General features: G+C 38.3%; 1 protein-coding gene across 2 annotated transcripts in view; it reads left to right on the forward strand.

The window, feature by feature from the left end:
* Positions 1-22,992, forward strand: part of LARP7 (La ribonucleoprotein 7, transcriptional regulator) — a 39,992-nt gene that overhangs the window by 11,899 nt on the left and 5,101 nt on the right. For both annotated transcript variants that reach the window (XM_054030557.1, XM_054030556.1), the window contains exons 5-12: positions 716-880; positions 2,109-2,217; positions 3,944-4,318; positions 6,798-6,933; positions 12,073-12,230; positions 13,246-13,364; positions 16,344-16,503; positions 20,966-21,057. In XM_054030557.1, coding sequence (XP_053886532.1) covers positions 716-880; positions 2,109-2,217; positions 3,944-4,318; positions 6,798-6,933; positions 12,073-12,230; positions 13,246-13,364; positions 16,344-16,503; positions 20,966-21,057 — 1,314 coding nt within the window. The remainder of the gene's footprint in view (positions 1-715; positions 881-2,108; positions 2,218-3,943; positions 4,319-6,797; positions 6,934-12,072; positions 12,231-13,245; positions 13,365-16,343; positions 16,504-20,965; positions 21,058-22,992) is intronic.

Raw genomic sequence — 22,992 nt, forward strand, 5'->3', positions numbered from 1 at the left:
GTTCCATATAAACACCTATTTCTCTGAAGTGTGAGTTACCCAAAGTCAAAAAACCATTGTGCTGTGAATTGTTTCAAGCCAATGAGACTGCACTGGCTCAAGGGTCCTCATGCATGGATGTGGTTGCAGAATTGAGGTTTTGGTTCAGGAAATAAGAAAATAACATATATCAAATGTATGTTGTTGTTTGTACCAAGGGTACAATTTAAAACAGTGGTGGGCAACCTGCATCCTGTCAGGGTAATCCGCTGGTGGGCCGTGAGATTGTTAGTTTGTTTACATTGACTGACTGCAGGCACGGCTGCCTGAAGCTCCCAGTGGCCAGGAATGGCAAACCGCAGCCACTGGGAGCTACGAGCAGCCGTGCCTGCGGATGGTCAATGTAAACAAACTGTCTTGCGGCCCACCAGCGGATTCCCCGATGGGCCGCAGGTTGCCCATCACTGCTTTAAAGTGACATTTCCATGAATGCTAAAACGTGCTGTTACTCCTACTGATTAATTTGCTACTATTTATCTACCTATTTCATTCTATAAACATACTTGTCTAGAAATGTGAAAGTATTTCCTAAATTTTTCTTAGATATTTCATTGAAAACTTTTAAATAGCTAGCAGTACTATGCTCCATTGAGCCTCTGATTCTATGGTAACTGACTATACAGGAATGTGTATATTATATTGCTAAAAGAAAAATAAAATGTTTCGTTTTTTTTAGGAGCTGCTTCCCAAAAATGTCAACCACAGTTGGATTGAGCGGGTATTTGGGAAATGTGGTAATGTAGTTTATATCAGTATCCCACGTTATAAGTCCACTGGAGACCCAAAGGGATTTGCATTTGTTGAATTTGAAACGAGAGAGCAAGCAGACAAAGCTATTGAGGTAGGCCCAGCTTTAACACTTCTTTGCATGTCATAATTAAGACTACGATTTAATCATGGATATTTTTAGTAAAAGTCATGGATAGGTCACGGGCAATAAACAAAAAGTCACAGCCAGTGACCTGTCCATGACTTTTACTAAAAATACCCCTAATTAAATCTTAAATGCTTGGGGAGAGGGGGCGCTCCAGCAGGCGCTGCTGATCTGGGGGAGGGTGCTCTGGTGGTCACTGCTGCTCCAGGGGGCGTGGCCCCACTACTGCCACTGCTGCTGAGGGGGCGGCCAAGGGGGCCCCGCTGCTGCCGCCACTCCTCCTCCAAGATGGGGGTGTGTGCACTGGACCAGTTGTCTGGGGCTGCCCAAGCAGCGGCCGGTGCAGCTGGCCCAGGGCCAGCTGCAACTGCTTGGGCAGCCCTGGGGTCAGCCGCTGAAGCTGCGGAAGTCCCAGAGGTCCTGGAAAAGTCATGGAATCTGTGATTTCCGTGACCTCTGTGAAAGACTCACAGCCTCACTCATAATAGAGTGGCAAATGTGAATAGTCTCCAGTGCTGTAAAGGGCAGTGGATGGGAAACTTAAGCTTTAAATACAGGAATTCTCAGAAATAATAAAATTACAAAGCCTAGATATCACCTTGATTTTTGGGGGGGGTCTTTTTTAAACCTGCAAATAGCTTCACAAACTGTAAAGTTTTCTAATTCAATTAAATTAAGTGGAGCAAATAGGAGAAAAACACACTGATATTTTCTCCCTTAATTTCATTGGGCTATTTTTTAGCTCCTTTTGAACCCAGAATAAAAATCTGTTTATGACAGTAGCAAAATGGGAATGAAATGGCCTTGCACAGTTCACTGGAAGAGGATAGTGAAGGTATTAATACTAACTTTTATCATAGCTTTGTGGTATGGTCTTGAGGTTTTAGAAATTATCATTCCATAGTACAACAAAAATAAAAGTAAAACTGGTGTATTGGTCTAAGGAGCTAGTAACACTAATGTCTTGAAGACTAATAAACTTTTAAGCAGTGTTCATGGACCAATTATCAAAAAGAAGAAGGTACTTTGTTGGATTCTTCAGAGACCACATCTTTCTAGAATGGGTGTAGAGGCAGTATATATTTTTAGTAATTATTTCTTTTGGGGGGTGGGGGGATATTCCACTGTGAATAAATTTAGTTTTTAAATAATATTTTGTTGATCTTAAATACTTCCTATTTTTTTTTTATTTAAGTTTTTGAATAATCCACCAGAAGAAGCACCAAGAAAACCTGGGATGTTCCCCAGAACAGTAAAAAATAAGCCTGTTCCTGCACTGAATATAAGTGACTGCAGTGTAGTGGGTAGGTATTAGTGGTGGGGGAGAGGGATATTTTGGGCATAATATTTTAATTCAGACATCTTAAACTCATTTTGCTGCTGTTTAATCTATTAATTTAAAACTTTATTGAAACAGAAATGTGTAACTTTTTTTGTTTTCTTTGGTAAATATGGCTTTAGGAAACAAAACTGGAATACAGAGATGAAGCATCTGTTTTCAATAGTGAATTTCTGTCTCTTTTCTGTCTTGAATAAGGATGAAAATTTCTTGCTAACCAAGAAGCAACCTTGTTTGCTTTCATACTAGCAGACTAGGCTGTACTATTTATTAATCATTATTTAAACAATCACCGTGAGTCCCAGTCAGATTTGTCATACTTGCATAAAAACATTTAGCATTGAAGAGAAGGGTATAAATTATAATAGCAAAATTACATTTAAAGATTAAGGCTGCTAAAACCAACATGTTTTAGATCTAGCAGGTCTTGGATGGCAACCATCTGGCATTTTTCTTTCTGCTCAACTTGTTAGCTGTATTTCTGTAGAACCAGAGAAATTTACCAGAATTTTACTGTCTGAATATCTCACTGAAGATCCTTCAGTCTTCATAACTCCAGTGCCTCTGGGCAGGGACTTCTAAATGTTTGCTCACAGAAACATGGGGAAAAGTGCAAAGGGAAAGCCCTTCAGTATGCTTGAGCAGTGGTTCTGTAAGGGATCTGTAGATTAATTTTGATAGCATAATTCTTCAAGGAGCATGATTATAGTTTCAGTTGACTTGCACAGCTCATTCTTACCTTGTTTTTGATGGAGGAGCTCACTTTGTCTCATGCGGAGTCTTGAGGCTCCTTCTATTCACACAGTGAGTTTCCCCATCACATCCATCATTTTTCTGGACAATGACTGACTACTCCTTTATTAACAACAAGGCTTTGCTCCTTAATCATTTTTAGTAGTGATCGGTGTGACTCAAAAGGTGAAGGTGCCGCTTCTACTTCAGGATCTGATTGTGCTGCTTCTCAGTAGTGTTCCCAGCCCATGCCAATCTGGAAGCAAATAAACAGTACTGGGTATCAGACCTAATTTTCCCACTTTACAATATAGATAATCTCCCTATTAAGTAACTTGGCAGGCATGTAGTTCTTGGTATATACAAATTGTGATAGATTCAGTGAATTCATAAAAGCAGTTCTGACATTTTCCCAGTATCTACCAAAGGTTGTGTCCCCCAATAGACCTCATAATTTAAATCAGCCAGCTTTCCTATTTACTTGTCCATCCTGACGGAGTAAGGACCCTTTTCTTTCCTGCCAACCTCCAAAAGCAGCCAGTTCCAGGGAATGTTGTAATCACATACAAATCATGAGGAAGAACAGGACTTTATCCCCAACCCTTTCAGGCACTCTTGATTCTCCCTGCTAACTCAAAAGAGAGCATTCTAGGAAACCTCTTCTCAACCTTCACTTACAAGACCATGGCCTCACTCTATATTGGGAGATTCTAGCAAAACCCCCTCTATAGTTTTATCTCATCTTCCTAAAATAACTAGTAAAGCTCTCTGGGACCATCTCTTGCCTCTTTCTAGTAATTGCAAAGAAATCAACTTTCCCAGGAGCTGAAAACTCTCTGATCTCTTAACATGAGGGCATGTTGTGCTACCTCTATGCAGTTAGGCTCGCTGATCTAGTCTAAGCTTTAATCAGGAATGCTAACTGACAAAGTTTTAAATGTGTTGTTTGCTTTATACAGAAGAGAAGAAGAAGAAAAAGAAGAAAAAATCCAAAATGAAGAAAGAAAGCAGCTTACAGTCAGCTGCAGAAATGAAAGAATCAAACATGGACACTACTGCAGATCAAATAAGCAAGTCAAAGAGACACAGGACAACATCTGAGTGCTTGGAAATGGAAGTATCTGGAGTCCATAGGCAACCTTCTAAGAAAGAGAGAAAAAAATGGGATAGAACAGAAAGCCCAGAGTTAACTGAGGAAAGTAGGCTAGGGAAGAGAAAAAGAAGCAACTCTGGAGATGTAGAGGCATTAGGTGCAAAAGTCAAGAAAACTGCTCAAAAAGATGATGTTCATTCTGTAAAAGAAGAAACAACAGAAGCTCAAAAGGATTCCAAAGGTAAAAATATTATTCAATTTTGTACCTTTTTGTATTTTCTTTTAGCTGCATAGAAGCAAAATTAACTAAAGATGGATTTTCACAATCTTCCAGAGATAATGAAAGGTGGGTTTGCAGAAGAGGAAGAAGTGGGAATGGGGGAAAGATTTGGGAACCAAAATAGAATTTCCTTCTCAGTGTTAGAAATCTCATTGTTAGGGTATAAATTAAGGCGAATCAGTTCCTGAAAACCCACTTCCTTATGGAAAGATGGAATTTTGAGCGAGTTAGGACTTGGTGGCAGACAAGTGAAGGAGTAGGGAGCCCAGTAGGAGTCAAGGCTAGAGAAGAGCAGGGTTTCATGAAAGGAGGAGGGAGTGAAAGAGTTGTGCATAGAGGGAGGAGGGGGATACACGCTCCTGGCTTTGGGAGGGATGGCCTCGGGTTACTAGGCCTAGTACTTAGACTAGTGTTTATTGGGTAAATTTATGTGTTAAGGAGAGTGATAATGGATTCAGACATTGGACACCAATTACTTTTTATCAAAAGGACTTTAATCTTTTGAAGCATTCATTAGTGGTATTTGGGCCAATAGCTGGCAGATACATGAGGGTTCAGATAATGAGTTGAGGAATATGTAGAGTTGCATATCATTGCTCATAGAAATGTTGTCAAGTTTAAAGCTAGCACTGAGACATTCAAGAGAGATGAGCTTGATGGAGAATAGCAGAGACACTAGGTAAGGTTTGATGCTCTCATCAGAAATGAATATGGTTTACAGGGAAGGCTCAAGTCAGACCTGGTATGGGCAGCTGGAACGCCATTGAAATTGGGTGTAGATTTAAAAACTCAAGACTATGCTGAAAGGCCCCATATAAAAACCTAGATGGGTAGGATTAAAATCAGAAAAGGAATGTGCTGGAGACACTTTTTTTCTTTTCTACTGGAAATAAGAAAGATACAGCAACACAAGATATTAAAAGCTATGTCAAAATTACATGTGACAATAAGGATCCATGGTTAGAAGCTAAAAGTAAATAGCTAATCACCTGGGACTACAGCAATCGTAGTTTTGGGGAAAGGTTGATATCCACAGATCCAAAAGTTTGTGTTGAGAAAACAACTTTTTTCAAAACAAAAATCATAAAATCCTAGAAATGTAGGGCTGGCAGGGACCTTTTGAGGTCATTGAGTCCGCATACTGAGGCAGCCAAGTCTATATAAAATGGGAGAGGGGAAAGGATTGTGGCTCGCAAGTGAGGACTAGTTAGCTGAGGGTTTCAGCAGAAGGAGAGTGATAAGATCACTTTTGATCGGGGTAGTCAATTATTTTTTGTCAAGGTCCAAATTTCTTGGCCAATGTATAGTCCAGGTCCAGACTCCAGAAAAAATAACAATAACAATAATGATAATAAATAAGTAAATAAAAAGATTTTGGGGGCCATTCAACGGCATCTGGCAGTCCAGATTTGGCCTGGAGTCTGCCTATTGACTACCCCTGATTTTGATTTTGACAGGGAATAGTTTATGGGAAATAGAATAGTGCAGCAGTTCTCAAACTGTGGGTCGGAACCCCAAAGTGGGTCGAGACCCCATTTTAATGGGGTCACCAGGGCTGGCTTAGACTTGTTGTGGCCCAGGGCCCAACGCCAGAGCCAAAGCCTGAAGCCCACCGCCCCGGGGCCAAAGCTGAAGCCCAAGCCCCACTACTTGGGGCCAAAGCCCAAGGACTTCAGCGCGGTGGTGCTCAGGTTACAGGGTTAGGCTCAGGCTTTGTCTTTGGCCCCCCACCAAGTGGTGATGGGGATCAGGCTTTGGTTCAGGCTTCAGTCCCCCCTCTTGGGGTTGTGTAGTAATTTTTGTTGTCAGAAGCGGCTCGCGGTGCAATGAAGTTTGAGAACCACTGGAATAGTGGCTCATGCTACTGATGAGGGGGGAAAAGTAGGGAGACAGCAACTATTGTTGGAAATCCATTAATGAGTTTCTCTTATTCACATAGCTGGAGATGGTTTTAATGTGAACTAGAAGGGGTGTGGAGAGGAAAAGAATACTGGATTATAGGTGGCTTAAGGGAGAATTAAGAATCTAAGATGAAGGAAGCAATGGAGTACAATATCTTTTCAGCTTTGTAAAGGATAAACCTTCAGTGCTCAGTGGAGAAAGGAGTGAAGGGTTGGGAATGAAACAAAGTAGAGAGTGAATAATAGTCTAAAACAGGCATTCTGCATTGTTTTTCATGTTGGTTGACAGAGACAGTTTGTATTAGTCTGTACTTTTTAAAATATACTGTGGAAATAAATTAGAAGAGACCTCTCTACATTTCACTGTGATATTAGTAGGAAAATTTCAAACTGAAAAAGATGATCATAAATGTTGTCACAGCAGTGCTTCTTATAGCAATGTAAATGAAGGAACATGCCATTTCAATTATGTTTATCACTTTAAATATGATCTGTCCAAGTCATGTCCAATTATCTTTCTTTTGGTGTTTTTCATTTAGAAGTTAATACAGAAGAGGAGAAAGACGGTGATAAGAAAGACACATCTCTTTCAAAATCAAAAAGGAAGCATAAGAAAAAGCACAAAGAAAGGCACAAGATGGGAGAGGAGGTCATTCCATTGAGAGTACTCTCAAAGTATGTTATGACATCAACTAATATGTTTATAGCATTCAGAGTAGGTTTTTTTTTTTTTTTTTTGTGTGTGTGCTGATTGAATATACCATACCATTCAAAAAGAGAGCAATGGTATTAACCCACTTGCACTGTAGGGCAGTAGTGTTTCTTTCCCCCCCTCCTAATCAGTTAGCTGCTGTAAGCTCTCAGTCAACATTAGTTCAAGTTAATGTCACTGCATTAATATATCAGGTGGATTTCTTATTTGAGAACTTGTCAAAATTTGTCTTAAGACTGCTGTTTTAGGAGTAGTAATGGGGAAAATTATTGTTTCCACCATATGGTGGGATGTTAGCTCTATTTCAGATAATGAAAAATACACAGAACCCTGCTGTCTTTGTGGCAAATAACTTCAATCTCTTAAAGAAAATAAGTGCAAAAGTAAAATGTTCACAGCATATCCCCACAATTAGGTTCATTATGGAAGCTTCTTAAGCCTAATCTTTAAGAATCTCTCTGACCACTGTTGGATACTGAAATAAATGAAACTCTGGTCTGTACTTTGATGGCATTATACAGTTTGCATAAGGCACACAGGTCTGCTTTTTCTTCATGTAAACTCAGGAGTAAATTACACCAGTGTTACACCCTTCAAGCTTGGTGGTGTTTGAATTTACAACAATGTAAGAAAGATATGGACCGTGTTTTTAAAGGAATTGAAGTGCCTGAGATAGGTTGAAAGCATTTTATTTGAATGCTTTCCTTTAAAATAAATGTTCAGGATTGAACTTAAGACTTTCAGTTAATTCTCTCAACAATTTAAATATATTTTTTGCACCTATTTTCCAATTAATGAAAACTTAGCTTCAGTTATGATTTTACTATCCATGCAGACTGTGGTGTCAGTCATGGCACAAAATCTGCTAAAAAGTCACTTTTCTCTTGTGCAATCCCAGGATGTGTGTAGGTAAAATATTTTAAGTGTTTGTTTGGAAACTATATTATGATTTAAAAGGCAGAACAAGCTATGTAGCTTATCTTTTAACTAGCAATAAGTTGAGTTTTGTGTGGTAAGTATTTATGGGATAAAAGTGTTAGTAGCTGTGTTGCCAGGTCCTTTGAATTTAATGGGATTTCTTCAAAAAGGATACTTTTAAGAGTTGTGGATATAACTATGTTGTACTTTCTTAGATCCTTCCAAGATCAAAATTTGAATTGTTCATGATTCTCTACAAGTGAACAGACCAAATTAAGCCCCAGAAACAGAAGATTATAAGGAGAATCTTTTACATCCATTTAAACTGTTATATAGTAACCCAAATTTAAATGCTTTCATGTTTTGACATAATGGTAGACGTGAATGTGCATGCTTCTTTACGCCAATATGCCACTGTTAACTGTGTGACGTTTTCAAATAAAATATAAAAATATAACTGTCCAATAAAATCACAAGTTTCTAAAGTTTTGCATACTTTATTAAATATCGCCAAACTGAAATTAATTGAATACAATGCATCTTTTGATATTTATCTGAGAGCATCTAATATGTCCAGTATTACATTGCCATTTCCTGTAATATCTATTTGTATGTCTTACAGTCCATCACCATTGCTAAAGTGCAATTCCAGCTTTTACACAACAGAGTTGCATATTAGCAACAGTAGTGGCCTGCAGTTAAGATATATAACAACAAAGTTTAAACATTTTACAAGAGATATTTACAGCGAACTTTTAGATAACAAAACAGATTCAAATTAAAAATATATATATATATATTTTGTTGTTGCATCATGGAGTCCACTATGTAGCTGGGTAAAACTTATCTTAAAAAAGGTTGCCATTTATTTAAAAGTAAAATAAAAAAAACCTCTATACTATAAGTATTTCATATAAAAATTGCTGTTCTCCTTGATAATAGACAGTAGTATAGAAAATGTAAATTGAGTAGTGTATTTATTTACATTCCTTCTCCTTAATAGATAGTAGTATAGAAAATGTAAATTGAGTAGTTTATTTACATTCCTTCTAATACTCTTAATACCAACATCTCTCATTGGATTTAAAAAAAGCTATCTGTTGCTCTGTGTGTTGTGTGGTACCTGGAAAATACAAAAATAGGTATAAAAGCCAAAAATACAGTACTATCAAATACAAACACAAACAACATTCCAACTTGGGGCCCTCCAGATAATCACAGTGGACTTTTAACCAGTGTACTAAAACAGCATTTTCTGCTGTGTAATTGATCTGTAAATGAGCAATTAGGATTCACCACAACTAAAACATGGAAGCACTTACTTTTTCAAGCATCCAGCAAGTACTTCCATGTTAAAGTAGAGGGGGTCCTTTACAACAAAGACTAACTATTTTTGCATGGGGGTGAGGAGGGAAGGAAGTAAATCCATGAGTGCATAGCTGTTATGAAAAGAGAGAAACTAACCCTGTATAGGGATGCATTAGTGCTGTGGAGAAAAACAGTATTGACTGCCCTCTGCCCCCAGAGAATTTCATATTTATGTCATGATGCCAGTCTAAGCCATGGATTCTGTCTAAGTGCCTCATATGGGCAGGATTTCTCCCTTAAGAGTATTTGTGTAATTCATATCTACAATGCATGGAATGTTTTTGCTACAGATTAATTACAATTCTGTAAGTCTTTAGTCCTCTTAGGTTTCCACATCAAATGTTTTCTGTGGAAATGGGAATTTTTTCAGTGTAGATGTTCTGCAGTTGAAAATCAGGTTTCACCATCACTAAAACATGGAAGCACTTACTTTATCAGAAGCAAAGCAAGTACTTCCACATTAAAGTAGTGGGGGTCCTTTAAGCTGAGGCTGCAAACTTCTGTTATACCTCTTTTTTTCTGTAAAATATAACTACATATAAGAATTTGTTAAAATATAGCATGCACATTCAGAGTATTTTCTAATAATATAAAATGTAATCTTTAGGCAGCATTTTTGTTGTGAAAAATCTGAAGTTTGAAGTACAACAATAATAAGGGTTGATATTTTAAAGGACAGACTTGCTAGCATTTGTTATTTTTTGTACATTTTAGTTTGCTTTCTGAGCGGTGATCAGTCTTATTTGCTAGAAGTGTCATAAATTCAAGACACTAGGATCCACCACGACTGAAACATGGAAGCACTTACTTTTTCTAGGCAGCAGGTACCCCCATGTTAAAGCAAAGGGGGTCCTTTAAAAGTTGTCATAAATACCTCACTTGTAATAATCATTAATATTAATTACAATAACATACATAATAGGTAAACATGATTTCTTATTTTTCCTCTTCTTGTGTTTATTTCCTTTATGGATCAACAAATCCTCTGACACAAGAGTAGAGGCAAGGTTCCTGTTTTTCCATATGGATATTCCAGGACTGAGATCAGGATTCACCTCTACTAAAACATGGAAGCACTTACTTTTTATAGTCACAGAAAGCACCTCCATGTTAAAGTAGAAGGGGTCCACATAAACCAGTACTTTGCAGTGTCTGCTATCCTTTTCCACCAGTTCAGTACACCTGCTGCACAAAATATAACAGAAGAATATTACATTTCTATTCATTATTGCATAGTAGAAATGCTTCAGAAGAACATTATAAACATTGAATTACTTGCCTGGCTCATTCCCCATGGTGTGCTCTTCCTTTTCAGTCTAGTTAACAGGGAGTGCCTCCTCCGGCTCTTATTTATACCATACCTTACTACAGAGTGGTTGTTGCCTTTTTATCTCAAAGAATCATTACATGGCTCTTTTGTTATTTTAATGTCTTTGCTCTGTGAGAACGTATGATCCTGGGTGAGCTAGATGCTTTTTTGAAGTATACAGTTGTCAATGTTAACAGCTAAAACCATTACCACAAGATATCCTCCTCTTTAAAAATCCCCTATCAGCTTGTTTGATAGCACAGATTAGGGTAACAATGAGTCGTTCTCACAGTGGCACTATAGGCATTGTGTTTCTATGGAGCAAAGCTCTAGCTGTTTGCAGAAACATCTCCATGTTAAATGTATGTAAATATATAAATTGCTTCCATGCAGTGTGGATTTTTTTAAAACTCTAATGCATTTGAATAGTAAGGAATGTTCTTATCTCTAAGGTTTTTTTTTTTTGGGGGTGAGTTTAACCAGTTGTTGGTTTTTAATCAGTGAATTTTCTAGAGAAAATGACTAATTTTTAATGTAGTAAAACTAAAGAGGGCTCAGTGAACTAATCAATCCTGAATTAGTGTCCGTGCTCTGTAATTCCAGTTCCAAATAATATATGTCTGATTTACCAAAGCATTAAGAATGCTTTCTGAAGAAGATGTAATACATTTGGCAATCTCTCTTAATTTGTTAGTAATTTTGTTCTCCTGTTAGTATTTATTTAGACCATTTAGTAGATAAAACAAAGTGGTAATTTAGTCAGATAACCATCAGACCCTAGACAGCTATATAAAAAGATGGGGAGGCCATTAAGCACAACAGGGGAGAGCCTCAGCTGGCATATATTGCCATAGCTCCAATTTACGCCAACTGAGCATCTGCCCCCTGATATCAGCTATGGTTTGTATTTTATTTGCAAGTCATTTTGACCATGTCACCCATTGCAGCCTATCCCCACTCTCATTCGCTATCAAGATGTTGACTGTCACCTCTAATCAGTCCACAATGCTACCCTCTGTTACCCACTTGCTAATTTTTCAAACAAGCACTCTTGTGCTTTTTCCATACTGTGCTTTGCGCTTGGGAGGAACTCCCCATAAACATCTTCAAAGCTACCTCATTATCCTACTTCAAAACCCTCCTCAATACTTGTCTTTTTCATGATGTCTACAAAAATTTGATAAGTTAGACTGTTGGTGTACTGAGACCACTGCCTATCATGCTGACCAATATTGTCCTGTTCTCTTGTGCTACCTCATCTGTCTCTGTCTGTTGTCTCTTGTCTTATACTTAGATTACATTTTTGGCGGCAGGGACTTTCTTTTCGTTCTGTTTGTACGACACCTAGCACAGTGGGGTTCTGGTCCATGACTAGGGCTCCCAGATTCTGCAGTAATACAAATAATAGCATCATAATTTTGTCTTCATGTTAGTAATGGCTTTTTTAAGTCTAATTATCTTTGCACAAATGTTGACATTTTTATTCCTAAATCTTTGTCTTACGTAGGAGTGAATGGATGGATCTGAAGCAAGAATATTTGGCCCTTCAAAAAGCCAGCATGGCTTCCTTAAAGAAAACAATGTCCCAAATCAAATCTGAGTGTCTGGAGAAGATGGAAACAGATAGTGGTGTACAAAAGTGTCCTCAAACAAAAAATGTCAAATGTAATGGTTGTTCTGATGATCTTTATGTTGTGTGTTTTATGATGGGTTGTTTTTTTTTTTAAATGCAGTTGGTGGTCATTAGAGTTTGGTATTCGAATAGAACTGGAAAATAGATCTATATCAAAATAGTTCCACAGTGTACTAACTTCTCTGAATGGAAAAGGCAGAGTGAAATAAAGCTTTTACAATACTTCATATTAAAGGAACTATGTTATATAAAATAAATTGTATTTATACCCCGATTATGGTTTATTGAATTATCTGAATTAATGAATAATCAAATTATTTAGAAAATAATCCAAGATTACAAAATGATCTTTGCTTTTGAGACGTTTAGTTTAATTTAATGATAATATTTCACAGTAAACCAACTACCAAGTCTTGCGGTATTTTCCATTCTGGGCCTGTCTACACAAGCAGTGCATCCGTGTTAGTCAGAACCATGTTTCAACTCAGTTCTTGACAGTACCATGCTAGCAATGTTTCTGTGGTCAGTGTAGATGGAGTAAACAGTGTTCCAGAAAGTGCCTTACTCTGTTACTGGGTTGCACTGGATCCCCTGAACTTCTGTCCACAAACTTCTAGCCTAGGAGCACTAAACCTTTTTCAGCACTCTTCAAGATCATTCCAGAATTTGGGGTGCAAAGATCCTTACAACTAACAGGGTGTTAATTTAAGTATTCTTACCATAGGTTGTGTTTAAAACTGCAAAAGGACTTGTAAAAGGCCTTTTGTTTAGGAGGGATTTCTAATTGATTCATTCATTATGCCATCTCCTGGTATTGTCACTTTGGTTTTATCTTTTGAAATACTAGTTTCTGCCATCAATATCTATATATATAAATTGATCCCAACTAACAAAGTATATATCCATTGCAGCCGTGTTTGGTATTCACTGTATGAATGCCACCACAAGATTTATTGCATTGTTTGTGTGATTTTTGTGGTTATCTTGTGTTTGTCAAGGTAATACGTGTGAAGCTTCATTATGCTCTTTTCCTCTTCAAATTAACAGCCACCAATGAAGATTCTGGCCCCCCTGAGAAAGCTAACACAATGGGACCACAGTTTGTGAGTGGAGTAATTGTGAAGATCATTAGCACCGAACCCCTACCAGGCAGGAAACACATCAAGGTAATGCCTTTGTAACCTCAGGGCAGCTGTTATCCTTTCCCCTTATACCATCCTGAAAATGATTGAATACCATTTAAACTAGTCCTATTGAATTTCTATCCGGCAACTAGCTGTATACATATTTCTGAATAGTACCCATTAATGGAAGATTTCATTAAAGCAGAACCAGGTTGAGAGAACCTATTTCAAAACCAACAGTAATAAAAGCTTTGAGAAGAGAAAAGAGCTCTTCCAGAGAAGTCAAGTTTACCACAAAAATAAGTTTTATAAAACAGATTTACTTTTTACTGAGGGGTGAGTCATTTTCTCCCTCTATCACCAGCCCTGACTGCTCCACCCTTACAACTTAGGTATGACAAACATCAGTTGAATTCTGTATTGTTAAGAAAACAAACAAAATAACTATTTAAGTTACTGGTAAGCTGTTACTTCATATAAAGGCAAAATGGATGATAGTTGCTTAATATAGATTAATCTCTATCAAAATAATATACAGTGCCAGTAATTTTTTACTGAACCTTTTTTTACTTAAGGTTTGTTTATCTAATAGGAACTTGAGGCCAATAAAGTGCTCCCTGAATGAGAGTGATAAAATATTTCCCTAAGTGACTCACAATTATTCCAAAAATACCATTTATGTTACATATGGTTATATGTAATTTGATAAATGAAATAACATGTAACTGTTACTTATTTTTGTGCTTGTCAAATTGGTTTTTTGGTCTTAGTTTACATGAAACTTAATATAAATTTGCCGCGCTGTGAGGTGATAGAAGACCAATGTCTTATGTATTTTTGGTTCAGATAAGAAAGAATAAATAGAGACACGAACTTGTGCCTGTTTGGGGAAACACAGAAGCTGAGTTTCTATGGTTATTTTCATCACTTGCCCCTAATTTAAATACATTCTGAAACATCCATTTCAGAAGCCCCCGGCACAGTAATATGTGAAGTATTAGCGTATGCTGGTTCTTTTGCATAGATGGGGCCCTGAATTAGTATATGGACTGAATCAGTTCTTTTATGACACTTAAATCAGAAGGTTTAATACTTGAATGCTTTTCAAACAGTAAACATTATGTTATATTGGCAATATTGGAATGAATACTCTGTAGATCATTTAAGGCAATGAGAGAACTATTTCAGACTTAGTCTTGCAAAGACTTATGCAATTGCTTAAGTTTACAATCCTGTGAATAATACAGTTGAAGTCAGGGTGGCTAATCATGTGTCTAAACTTCAGCATGTGCGTACGTTTTTGCAAGATCGGGGCCATATCTCTCTTACTGAAAACAAATTGGTGATATGCTTTCAGCTGAATCAGTCTTATCTATTTAGGTATTTATAAGCAGCTATCTAAGAGCCAAGAGACATTAATGAGAGAATGTCTGACCTCCTCCCTCCCCCTCACTCATCACTTGTAATATCTAGGCGCTATTTAGTGTTTGTCTGCATTTACATGTTTTATTGTGTCAGGGGTTTGAGTTACAACATGATGTAATATAGTCAAGGGGATAACAGAGTTTTGATCTTGTTTGTGTAGATGAAATCAAACTGTGTTAGACTCTCTGGTATTTTCAGATATGTAAATCAAATTACTTGCCTGATTTGCATCAGTCTTAAAAAAATAAATCATCTGACATGTGACTAAGCATGAAAATTCTCAGGAGAAAAGAAAGGACTGTGAAAATATGAATTATAATAGAAAGTCACTCCCCATCTTAACTATGGAGTCACAACCATGACTAGAGAATAAACAGGGCTGATAACATTTTACAAAATGTTACACAAAAATATTACGATGTTTTGGCTTACTTTAGGAAATTATGGAAATATTTTGTTGCTGGTCTGGTCACCTCTGTTGTAAGTCTAGGTTTCACAATACATTCTTGACAGATAAGTGCAAAATACCTTTTGCTGGCTTATTGCATATATTTTAAATGTAACATTATTGCTTAAACATTTCAATTCTGATTACCAAAATGTTATTTAATGCTACTGAGTGAAGGCACTTTTCAGAGATCAACCAATAAGCAAATATTCCTGTAAAATTAATTTTGGTAGTCTGCATAATTTTCTGTGGAAATGTTATGTGGGAATACCAAACTTAGGGGTGAAAAGGTTTTGTTTGGACCACACATGGTCTTGTCAGCCTAAGTGCTGTGGGGGTTTTAAGATTCAGCCTTGCAGCTGAAGGGTTAAAAGTAGTACCTAATTCTTGCATAGAAACATTTTTTACTTGCAGTACCTGCTGTGAATGAAATTGACTAGGAATGCGTGATCCCAGTTAATTTCCCTCACAGCAAGTTTCACAGGTAAAGTATTTGATTGAAAGAGTGTGTGTGACTCTTCCTTCTTCTGCTGCTGGTGTCAGTTTTCAGGCAGAGATCATTTGGTATAGGAGAAAAGGAACCTCAGTATCCACTGTAGTGTGCCATGTACTGATTTCCTAACTTCTTCACCGTTCTTGAGCTTTTTCTTTTCATTCTCCAGAGTCCTAACCTTAAATAAAATATTTAGGTGTGGAAGTAAATATATATTTGTTGGACTAACATATGAAATGGAAATACTATTGTATTACATAATTATTCTTCTGCTGTCATCCCTCCTAATGACTGTAAAGAACATCAACAAGGGTTAGCTGTTGAGTGGATTCATAATAGATATAGCCTGGACTTGGGTTCTTGGGACACATGCAGCTCTGAGGTAAATTATATAGTTCTCAATCTAGTAAACGTTGACTATTCATAGATTTTCTTCTGAAAACTCAATAAATGTTAGCCAGAAATTATTTGACATCAGATTCGTTTATTAATGTAATAAAGTTGCACTTTCACTTCCTTGTAACTGACTTTAGAGAATATTTCCCAAGCCATTGCTCCTTTGTATGCACCTTGGATTTTCAAAGGACAGTATTTGAAAATATTGCAGTTTATTTTTGTTCTGGCTAACTTGTCTGAGTTCTCTTTTGTGCCACAGGATGTTCTGGCAATGATAGCTGATGTTGCTTATGTTGACATGCTGGAAGGAGATATAGAGTGTCATGTTCGGTTTAAAACTCCTGAAGATGCACAAGTTGTAATGAAAGCACATAAAGAAATTCAGATTAAAAACAACTGGAAACTTGAGGTCCTAACTGGTAAGATGTTTATTAAAATATGTGCATGAGAGACAGCTCCTAGGAACTAAGAGCAGGACTGTTGTTTCATTTTAACTTTATTGCTGATATTCAGTTAAGATACTTTCCTGCATCATGTATAAATTACAGAATCAATATTTTGGTTTTATATCATTATTTCTTCTTGTCGCTATTCTCCCTTTTCTACAAAAACTATAGCGTCAAAACCTCAAGCATACAATGTCACTTTTTCTTTGTCAAAATGTGTTGGTATTTTAAATTGGTTGCCTTAACCAGGCCACATAATTTTATTCGTACAAGAGTGGTCATTTGACTTTATTATAACTTCAACTGGCAGATCACTTTTTGGTTTCAGTGACAATGGACAGTTGTCACTGCAGTGAACCATATTCCTATTCCACTTTTCAGCCTCATAATTACAATGTGATGGTGAAAGGCAAGTGGGTGTCTCTAGAACATTTGGAATAATGAATTTTATGGAAATTTATGACTAGACTAGCTGATAACTATACAGGTATAGTTAAAGTGATAAAACTGTCGTTAGTTTGGATGCAGTTATACTGGTATAAAGATGTAGTATAGCATATTGCCGCTAGGGAAGTGGAGCGTCTTTATTCTGGTATAACTGTGTCCTCACTAGAGCTTTTACCAGTATAACTCTGGCCTTGTCTATAGATGGAGTTATTCCAGTATAGCTATTCTGCTTTAAATTCACACTCTACCTTAATCTGAAATAATTTTAATATGTAGGCAAGCTCTTTGTCAGTGATTTAAAAAAAAAAAAAAACACAACACCCACCTAATCTACATAGTTAGACCAGTAAAACTTTGAAGCGTAGACCAGCCTCTAGATAAAACCCCAAATGACTAAAGAACAGAACAAAAGGAAATAGAAACCATGCACCTACAATAATTAAGACTGCACCAAATAAAGGACAGGTCTGTAAATATAAATATTTTACTGAAACTGGTTTATTTTACCACAGACCATAGAATCATAGAATCATAGAATATCAGAGTTGGAAGGGACCTCAAGAGGTCATCTAGTCCAACCCCCTGCTCAAAGCAGGACCAATTCCCAGCTAAATCATCCCAGCCAGGGCTTTGTCAAGCCGGGCCTTAAAAACCTCCAAGGAAGGAGACTCCACCACCTCCCTAGGTAACGCATTCCAGTGTTTCACCACCCTCCTAGTGAAATAGTTTTTCCTGATATCCAACCTGGACCTCCCCCACTGCAACTTGAGACCATTGCTCCTTGTTCTGTCATCTGCCACCACTGAGAACAGCCGAGCTCCATCCTCTTTGGAACCCCCCTTCAGGTAGTTGAAGGCTGCTATCAAATCCCCCCTCATTCTTCTCTTCTGGAGACTAAACAATCCCAGTTCTCTCAGCCTCTCCTCATAAGTCATGTGCTCCAGACCCCTAATCATTTTTGTTGCCCTCCGCTGGACTCTTTCCAATTTTTCCACATCCTTCTTGTAGTGTGGGGACCAAAACTGGACACAGTATTCCAGATGAGGCCTCACCAATGTCGAATAAAGGGGAACGATCACGTTCCTCGATCTGCTGGCAATGCCCCTACTTATACAGCCCAAAATGCCGTTAGCCTTCTTGGCAACAAGAGCACGCTGTTGACTCATATCCAGCTTCTCGTCCACTGTGACCCCTAGGTCCTTTTCAGCAGAACTGCTACCTAGCCATTCGGTCCCTAGTCTGTAGCAGTGCATGGGATTCTTCCGTCCTAAGTGCAGGACTCTGCACTTGTCCTTGTTGAACCTCATCAGGTTTTTTTCTGTCCAATCCTCTAATTTGTCTAGGTCCCTCTGTATCCGATCCCTACCCTCTAGTGTATCTACCACGCCTCCTAGTTTAGTGTCATCTGCAAACTTGCTGAGAGTGCAGTCCACACCATCCTCCAGATCATTAATAAAGATATTAAACAAAACCGGCCCCAGGACCGACCCTTGGGGCACTCCGCTTGAAACCGGCTGCCAACTAGACATGGAGCCATTGATCACTACCCGTTGAGCCCGATGATCTAGCCAGCTTTCTATCCACCTTACAGTCCATTCATCCAGCCCATACTTCTTTAACTTGGTGGCAAGAATACTGTGGGAAACAGTATCAAAAGCTTTGCTAAAGTCAAGAAATAACACATCCACTGCTTTCCCCTCATCCACAGAGCCAGTTATCTCATCATAGAAGGCAATTAGGTTAGTCAGGCACGACTTCCCCTTCGTGAATCCATGCTGACTGTTCCTGATCACTTTCCTCTCCTCTAAATGTTTCATAATTGATTCCTTGAGGACCTGCTCCATGATTTTTCCAGGGACTGAGGTGAGGCTGACTGGCCTGTAGTTCCCCGGATCCTCCTTCTTCCCTTTTTTAAAGATGGGCACTACATTAGCCTTTTTCCAGTCATCTGGGACCTCCCCCGATCGCCATGAGTTTTCAAAAATAATGGCTAATGGCTCTGCAATCTCACCCGCCAACTCCTTTAGCACCCTCGGATGCAGCGCATCCGGCCCCATGGACTTGTGCACGTCCAGTTTTTCTAAATAGTCCCGAACCACTTCTTTCTCCACAGAGGGTTGGTCACCTTCTCCCCATGCTGTACTGCCCAGTAATGGATCCTCAAACTGTGGCCTTGATCTGGCATTTTGATTTGCATAGGTGCAGCAGTTCACCCAGTGGATCACAATGCAGGATCAGGGATCAGGGACTTACTATCATTGTTAATAGAGCCTTAACCTGCCTTATAGTGATAGGTCAAGGAGCTCAATCCGTTTATCTTAACGAAGAGACGGTTAAGGGGTGACTTGATTATAGTCTGTCTACATGGGGGAACAAACCTTTAATAATGGGCTCTTCTGTCTAGCAGAGAGAGTTATAACATTATCCAGTGTCTGAAAGTTGAAGTGAGACAAATTCAGACAGGAGCGTAATTAACGGTTGGAACAATTTACCCAGGGTCATGGTTGGTTCTCCATCACTGACAATTTTAAAATCAAGTTTGGATATTTTTCTAAAAGATATACTGTAGTAATTATTTTGGGGAAGGTCTATGGCCTGAGTTATACAGGAGGTCAGACTAAATGATCACAATGGTTCCTTCTGGCCTTGGAATCTGGCTGTGTCTACACTACTACCTTAGCGCTAAAACTTGAGTCGTTCAGGGGTGTGAAAAAACTCCCCCCAAGCGACAAAAGTTTTAGCGCTGAAAAGTACCAGTGTAAACAGCGCTTTTCCTGTCGATAAAGCTAGCACCCCTCATTCGGGGTGGTTATTTTTTTAGCACCGGGAGAGCTCTCCCCCGGTGATAAAGCATGACTACACTGCCCACGTCACAGCACGGCCGCGCTGTAACATGGGCAGTGTAGACATACCCTCAGGGTATATCCACACTTAAACCGCTATACCGACACAACTGCAGCTGTACCACTGTAGTGCTTCAGTGTAGACATTACCTACGCTTCCCATCAGCGTAGGTAATCCACCTCTATGAGAGGCTGTAGTTAGGTCGACGGAAGAATTCTTCCATCAATCTAGTATTGTGTACATCGGGGTTAAGTCGGCATAGCTATGTCTCTCGGGACTGTGGATTTTGCACACCCTTGAGAGGCATAGCTACGCCCATGTAAGTTCCTAGAGTAGACCAGACCTAAGAGCCATAATGTAAGCATTTATTTGTCATGTTAATTCTTAAGCAGAGTTCTGCTGGAAGTTTGTGATCTACTGAATGCAGCAATATTTCATTTTGAGATGAAGCTTTGCCTTTAAACCATTCCAGTTCTGAGATCCAAAGACAATCTGAAGAAATACAGCATTTACTTTTCAAGTTATAATATTACTATTCTTTATTTTTACTCTCTATTAAGCCTTCAGTATTTTAACATTGTCAAGTAAGACTAGAGTGTTACAGTTGGGGTTGATGGACCTTGGGTTTGCAGGGGACTCTTACTTTACAATAGATTCCTTTCTGGGTTTGTAGTGCTCTCCAAGTCATTGTTTAGGGTTTTTTTTTGTTTGTTTTTTTAAATCAGCTCACTGAAATGAAAATAAGTAACTTTTAACCATCAAAAATTTCCCAGACTTGACCTCAAAACAAAGATGATTTTGGGGGAGCAAATTTCCTCTCTGCTTTTTCCCCCGTGCCTTCCTTCCCCACATAAAAATATTCTTTCAGATTAACACAAAGTCAGTGATTGAAGATTTATATGTATGCCTAATGTTGTATTTAAAACTACTTTTATTGAAATGAGCTTCCTCTCATAATGAAAAGGGATTAACCTGTTCTTACACAGAAGTTCCTTCCTTGCGGAAGTGCCAGGTTTCATCCACAAATATTGTTCATGTGGTTATACATATTAAAATAAGTTGACCTGACCATGACAGATAAAATGCTGCGTTCTTTATATTGGATAACCTTATTAATGCACTATCACTTCATGTGTATGTCAAGGTGATCATGAACAGCGGTACTGGCAGAAAATTTTGGTGGACAGACAAGCTAAACTTAACCAACCTAGAGAAAAGAAGCGAGGCACAGAGAAGGTAAAATAAGTTTGAATAGTGGATTGTCTGGATTTATATTTATTTTTGTGTAACAGTGATTGAAATGTGATTTCTGTGATCAAAAGCATGGGTGAAAGGGAAATATCTGTATTTTTCCTCAACTTTGTGATCTTCCGCTCCACTTTCGTCTCTTATCTTATCCTGATGACTTGGCAGTAGATTTTACAGTCAAATACTGAAGCAAAGTAGGGAGCACTTGGTTACTGCAGGGTCCAGTTGCTACATGTAGAAAATAAAAATGAATGATTTGCCCACCTAGACGCTGGTGTTCTGAAGCAGTCACTGCTAAGGAGTTTTGTGTTTGCATGTAGTTAAAGAATTCTGATTTCTAGTTCTAAGAGGTAAGACAGCTTTACATTTAATGGAATAAATTGATTGGTCTGAATAGTATTTTAAAGCTGCAAAACAATGCATTTCAAATGGAATTTAAAAGGATTTATGTGCTGTTCTATGATAAAGTTAAGGGGTCTGATTATACTAGTGTTGCCAACTCCTGTGATTTTTATCACGAGTCTTTCAATATTTGGTGTTTTCCTTAAACTTCTAGCTCAGGGGTAGGCAACCTTTCAGAAGTGGTATGCCGAGTCTTCATTTATTCACTCTAATTTAAGGTTTCGCGTGCCAGTAATACATTTTAACATTTTTAGAAAGTCTCTTTCTATAAGTCTATAATATATACCTAAACTATTGTTGTATGTAAAGTAAATAAGGGTTTTAAAATGTTTAAGAAGCTTCATTTAAAATTAAATTAAAATGCAGAGCCCCCCAGATCGGTGGCCAGGACCCAGGCAGTGAGAGTGCCACTGAAAATCAGCTCGCATGCCGCCTTAGGCAACCTATGGTATGTGTGCTCTAGCTCATAGTGTCAGGCAATTACATGAGAATCTCTGCTTTTATTTAAAAGCAAGTAAGCTCACAGCCCTCATGGTTGCGGAGAAAAGCTTGTAAACATGAACCCTTAAAGTCTCAAAAACCAGATGGTAAAAAAAAATTAAAAAATTTTAATATTACTACTACTACTATTATTATTATTATTATTTATTTGGAGCGTGACTCATGATTGAACAGTTTGGATTGCATACATGGTGTTGGAGACCAGAGCATGAGGAACACTCCCTGCTACATCTGTGCTCTTGTGTGTGCACAAACTTGCACGTTTACTATCTATGGATGAGATTCTGTGCTACACCAGAACTTACAGCCCAAGAGGGGGGAGGAGGAGGGGGTTCAGAACCCTAACAATTCTAGACTGCTGAGGGCCAGAATGGTCCCAATGGAACCTAGGCTCTGCCCATAATCGCTATTCTTGCATAGCCCCCTAGTGTAGACACAGCATCTGCTGACAGGAGGACTTCTGTCAGCATAGTAATACAGCACCATCTTCCTGAACGATATTAGCTATGCCTACAGAAGCCCTCTTCTGTCGGCATAGCTGTGTCTATGTTGGGGGTTTTGCCAGCACACGTATATAGCCCAGGGCTGTCTAAGGCCAGGTCTACTCTACAAGCTTCTGCCACCATACAGTATTGCCAACCCGAAATGTTGAAAACTCATGAGTCAGGCTCGCCAAAAATAATGAGATTATTAAAAAATAGAAGATTTGGTCTTTTTATTTGTCTTCTGCTTTTTGAGCCTTTAGGGTGCACTGGGGTCACATTTTGAAACTTTCTCCACAGCCAGAAGGGCTAGAAACTTACTTTTTCTTTAAGAATGAAGGCTGTGAAATCATCACATATCCACTTGACTCCTTTTTAGGAAAACATTGATTATTCACCCCTTCTTGTCAACTATTGAGAATAGGCCTCTTCTATCTTAATTGAATTGACTCGTTAGCACTGTGACCCCCCACTTAGTAAGGCAATTCCCATCTTTTCATGTGCTATAATATTTATTCTGCTTACTGTATTTTTCACT

This window comes from Malaclemys terrapin, chromosome 5, assembly GCF_027887155.1.
Source record: "Malaclemys terrapin pileata isolate rMalTer1 chromosome 5, rMalTer1.hap1, whole genome shotgun sequence".
Lineage (NCBI taxonomy): Eukaryota > Metazoa > Chordata > Testudines > Emydidae > Malaclemys > Malaclemys terrapin.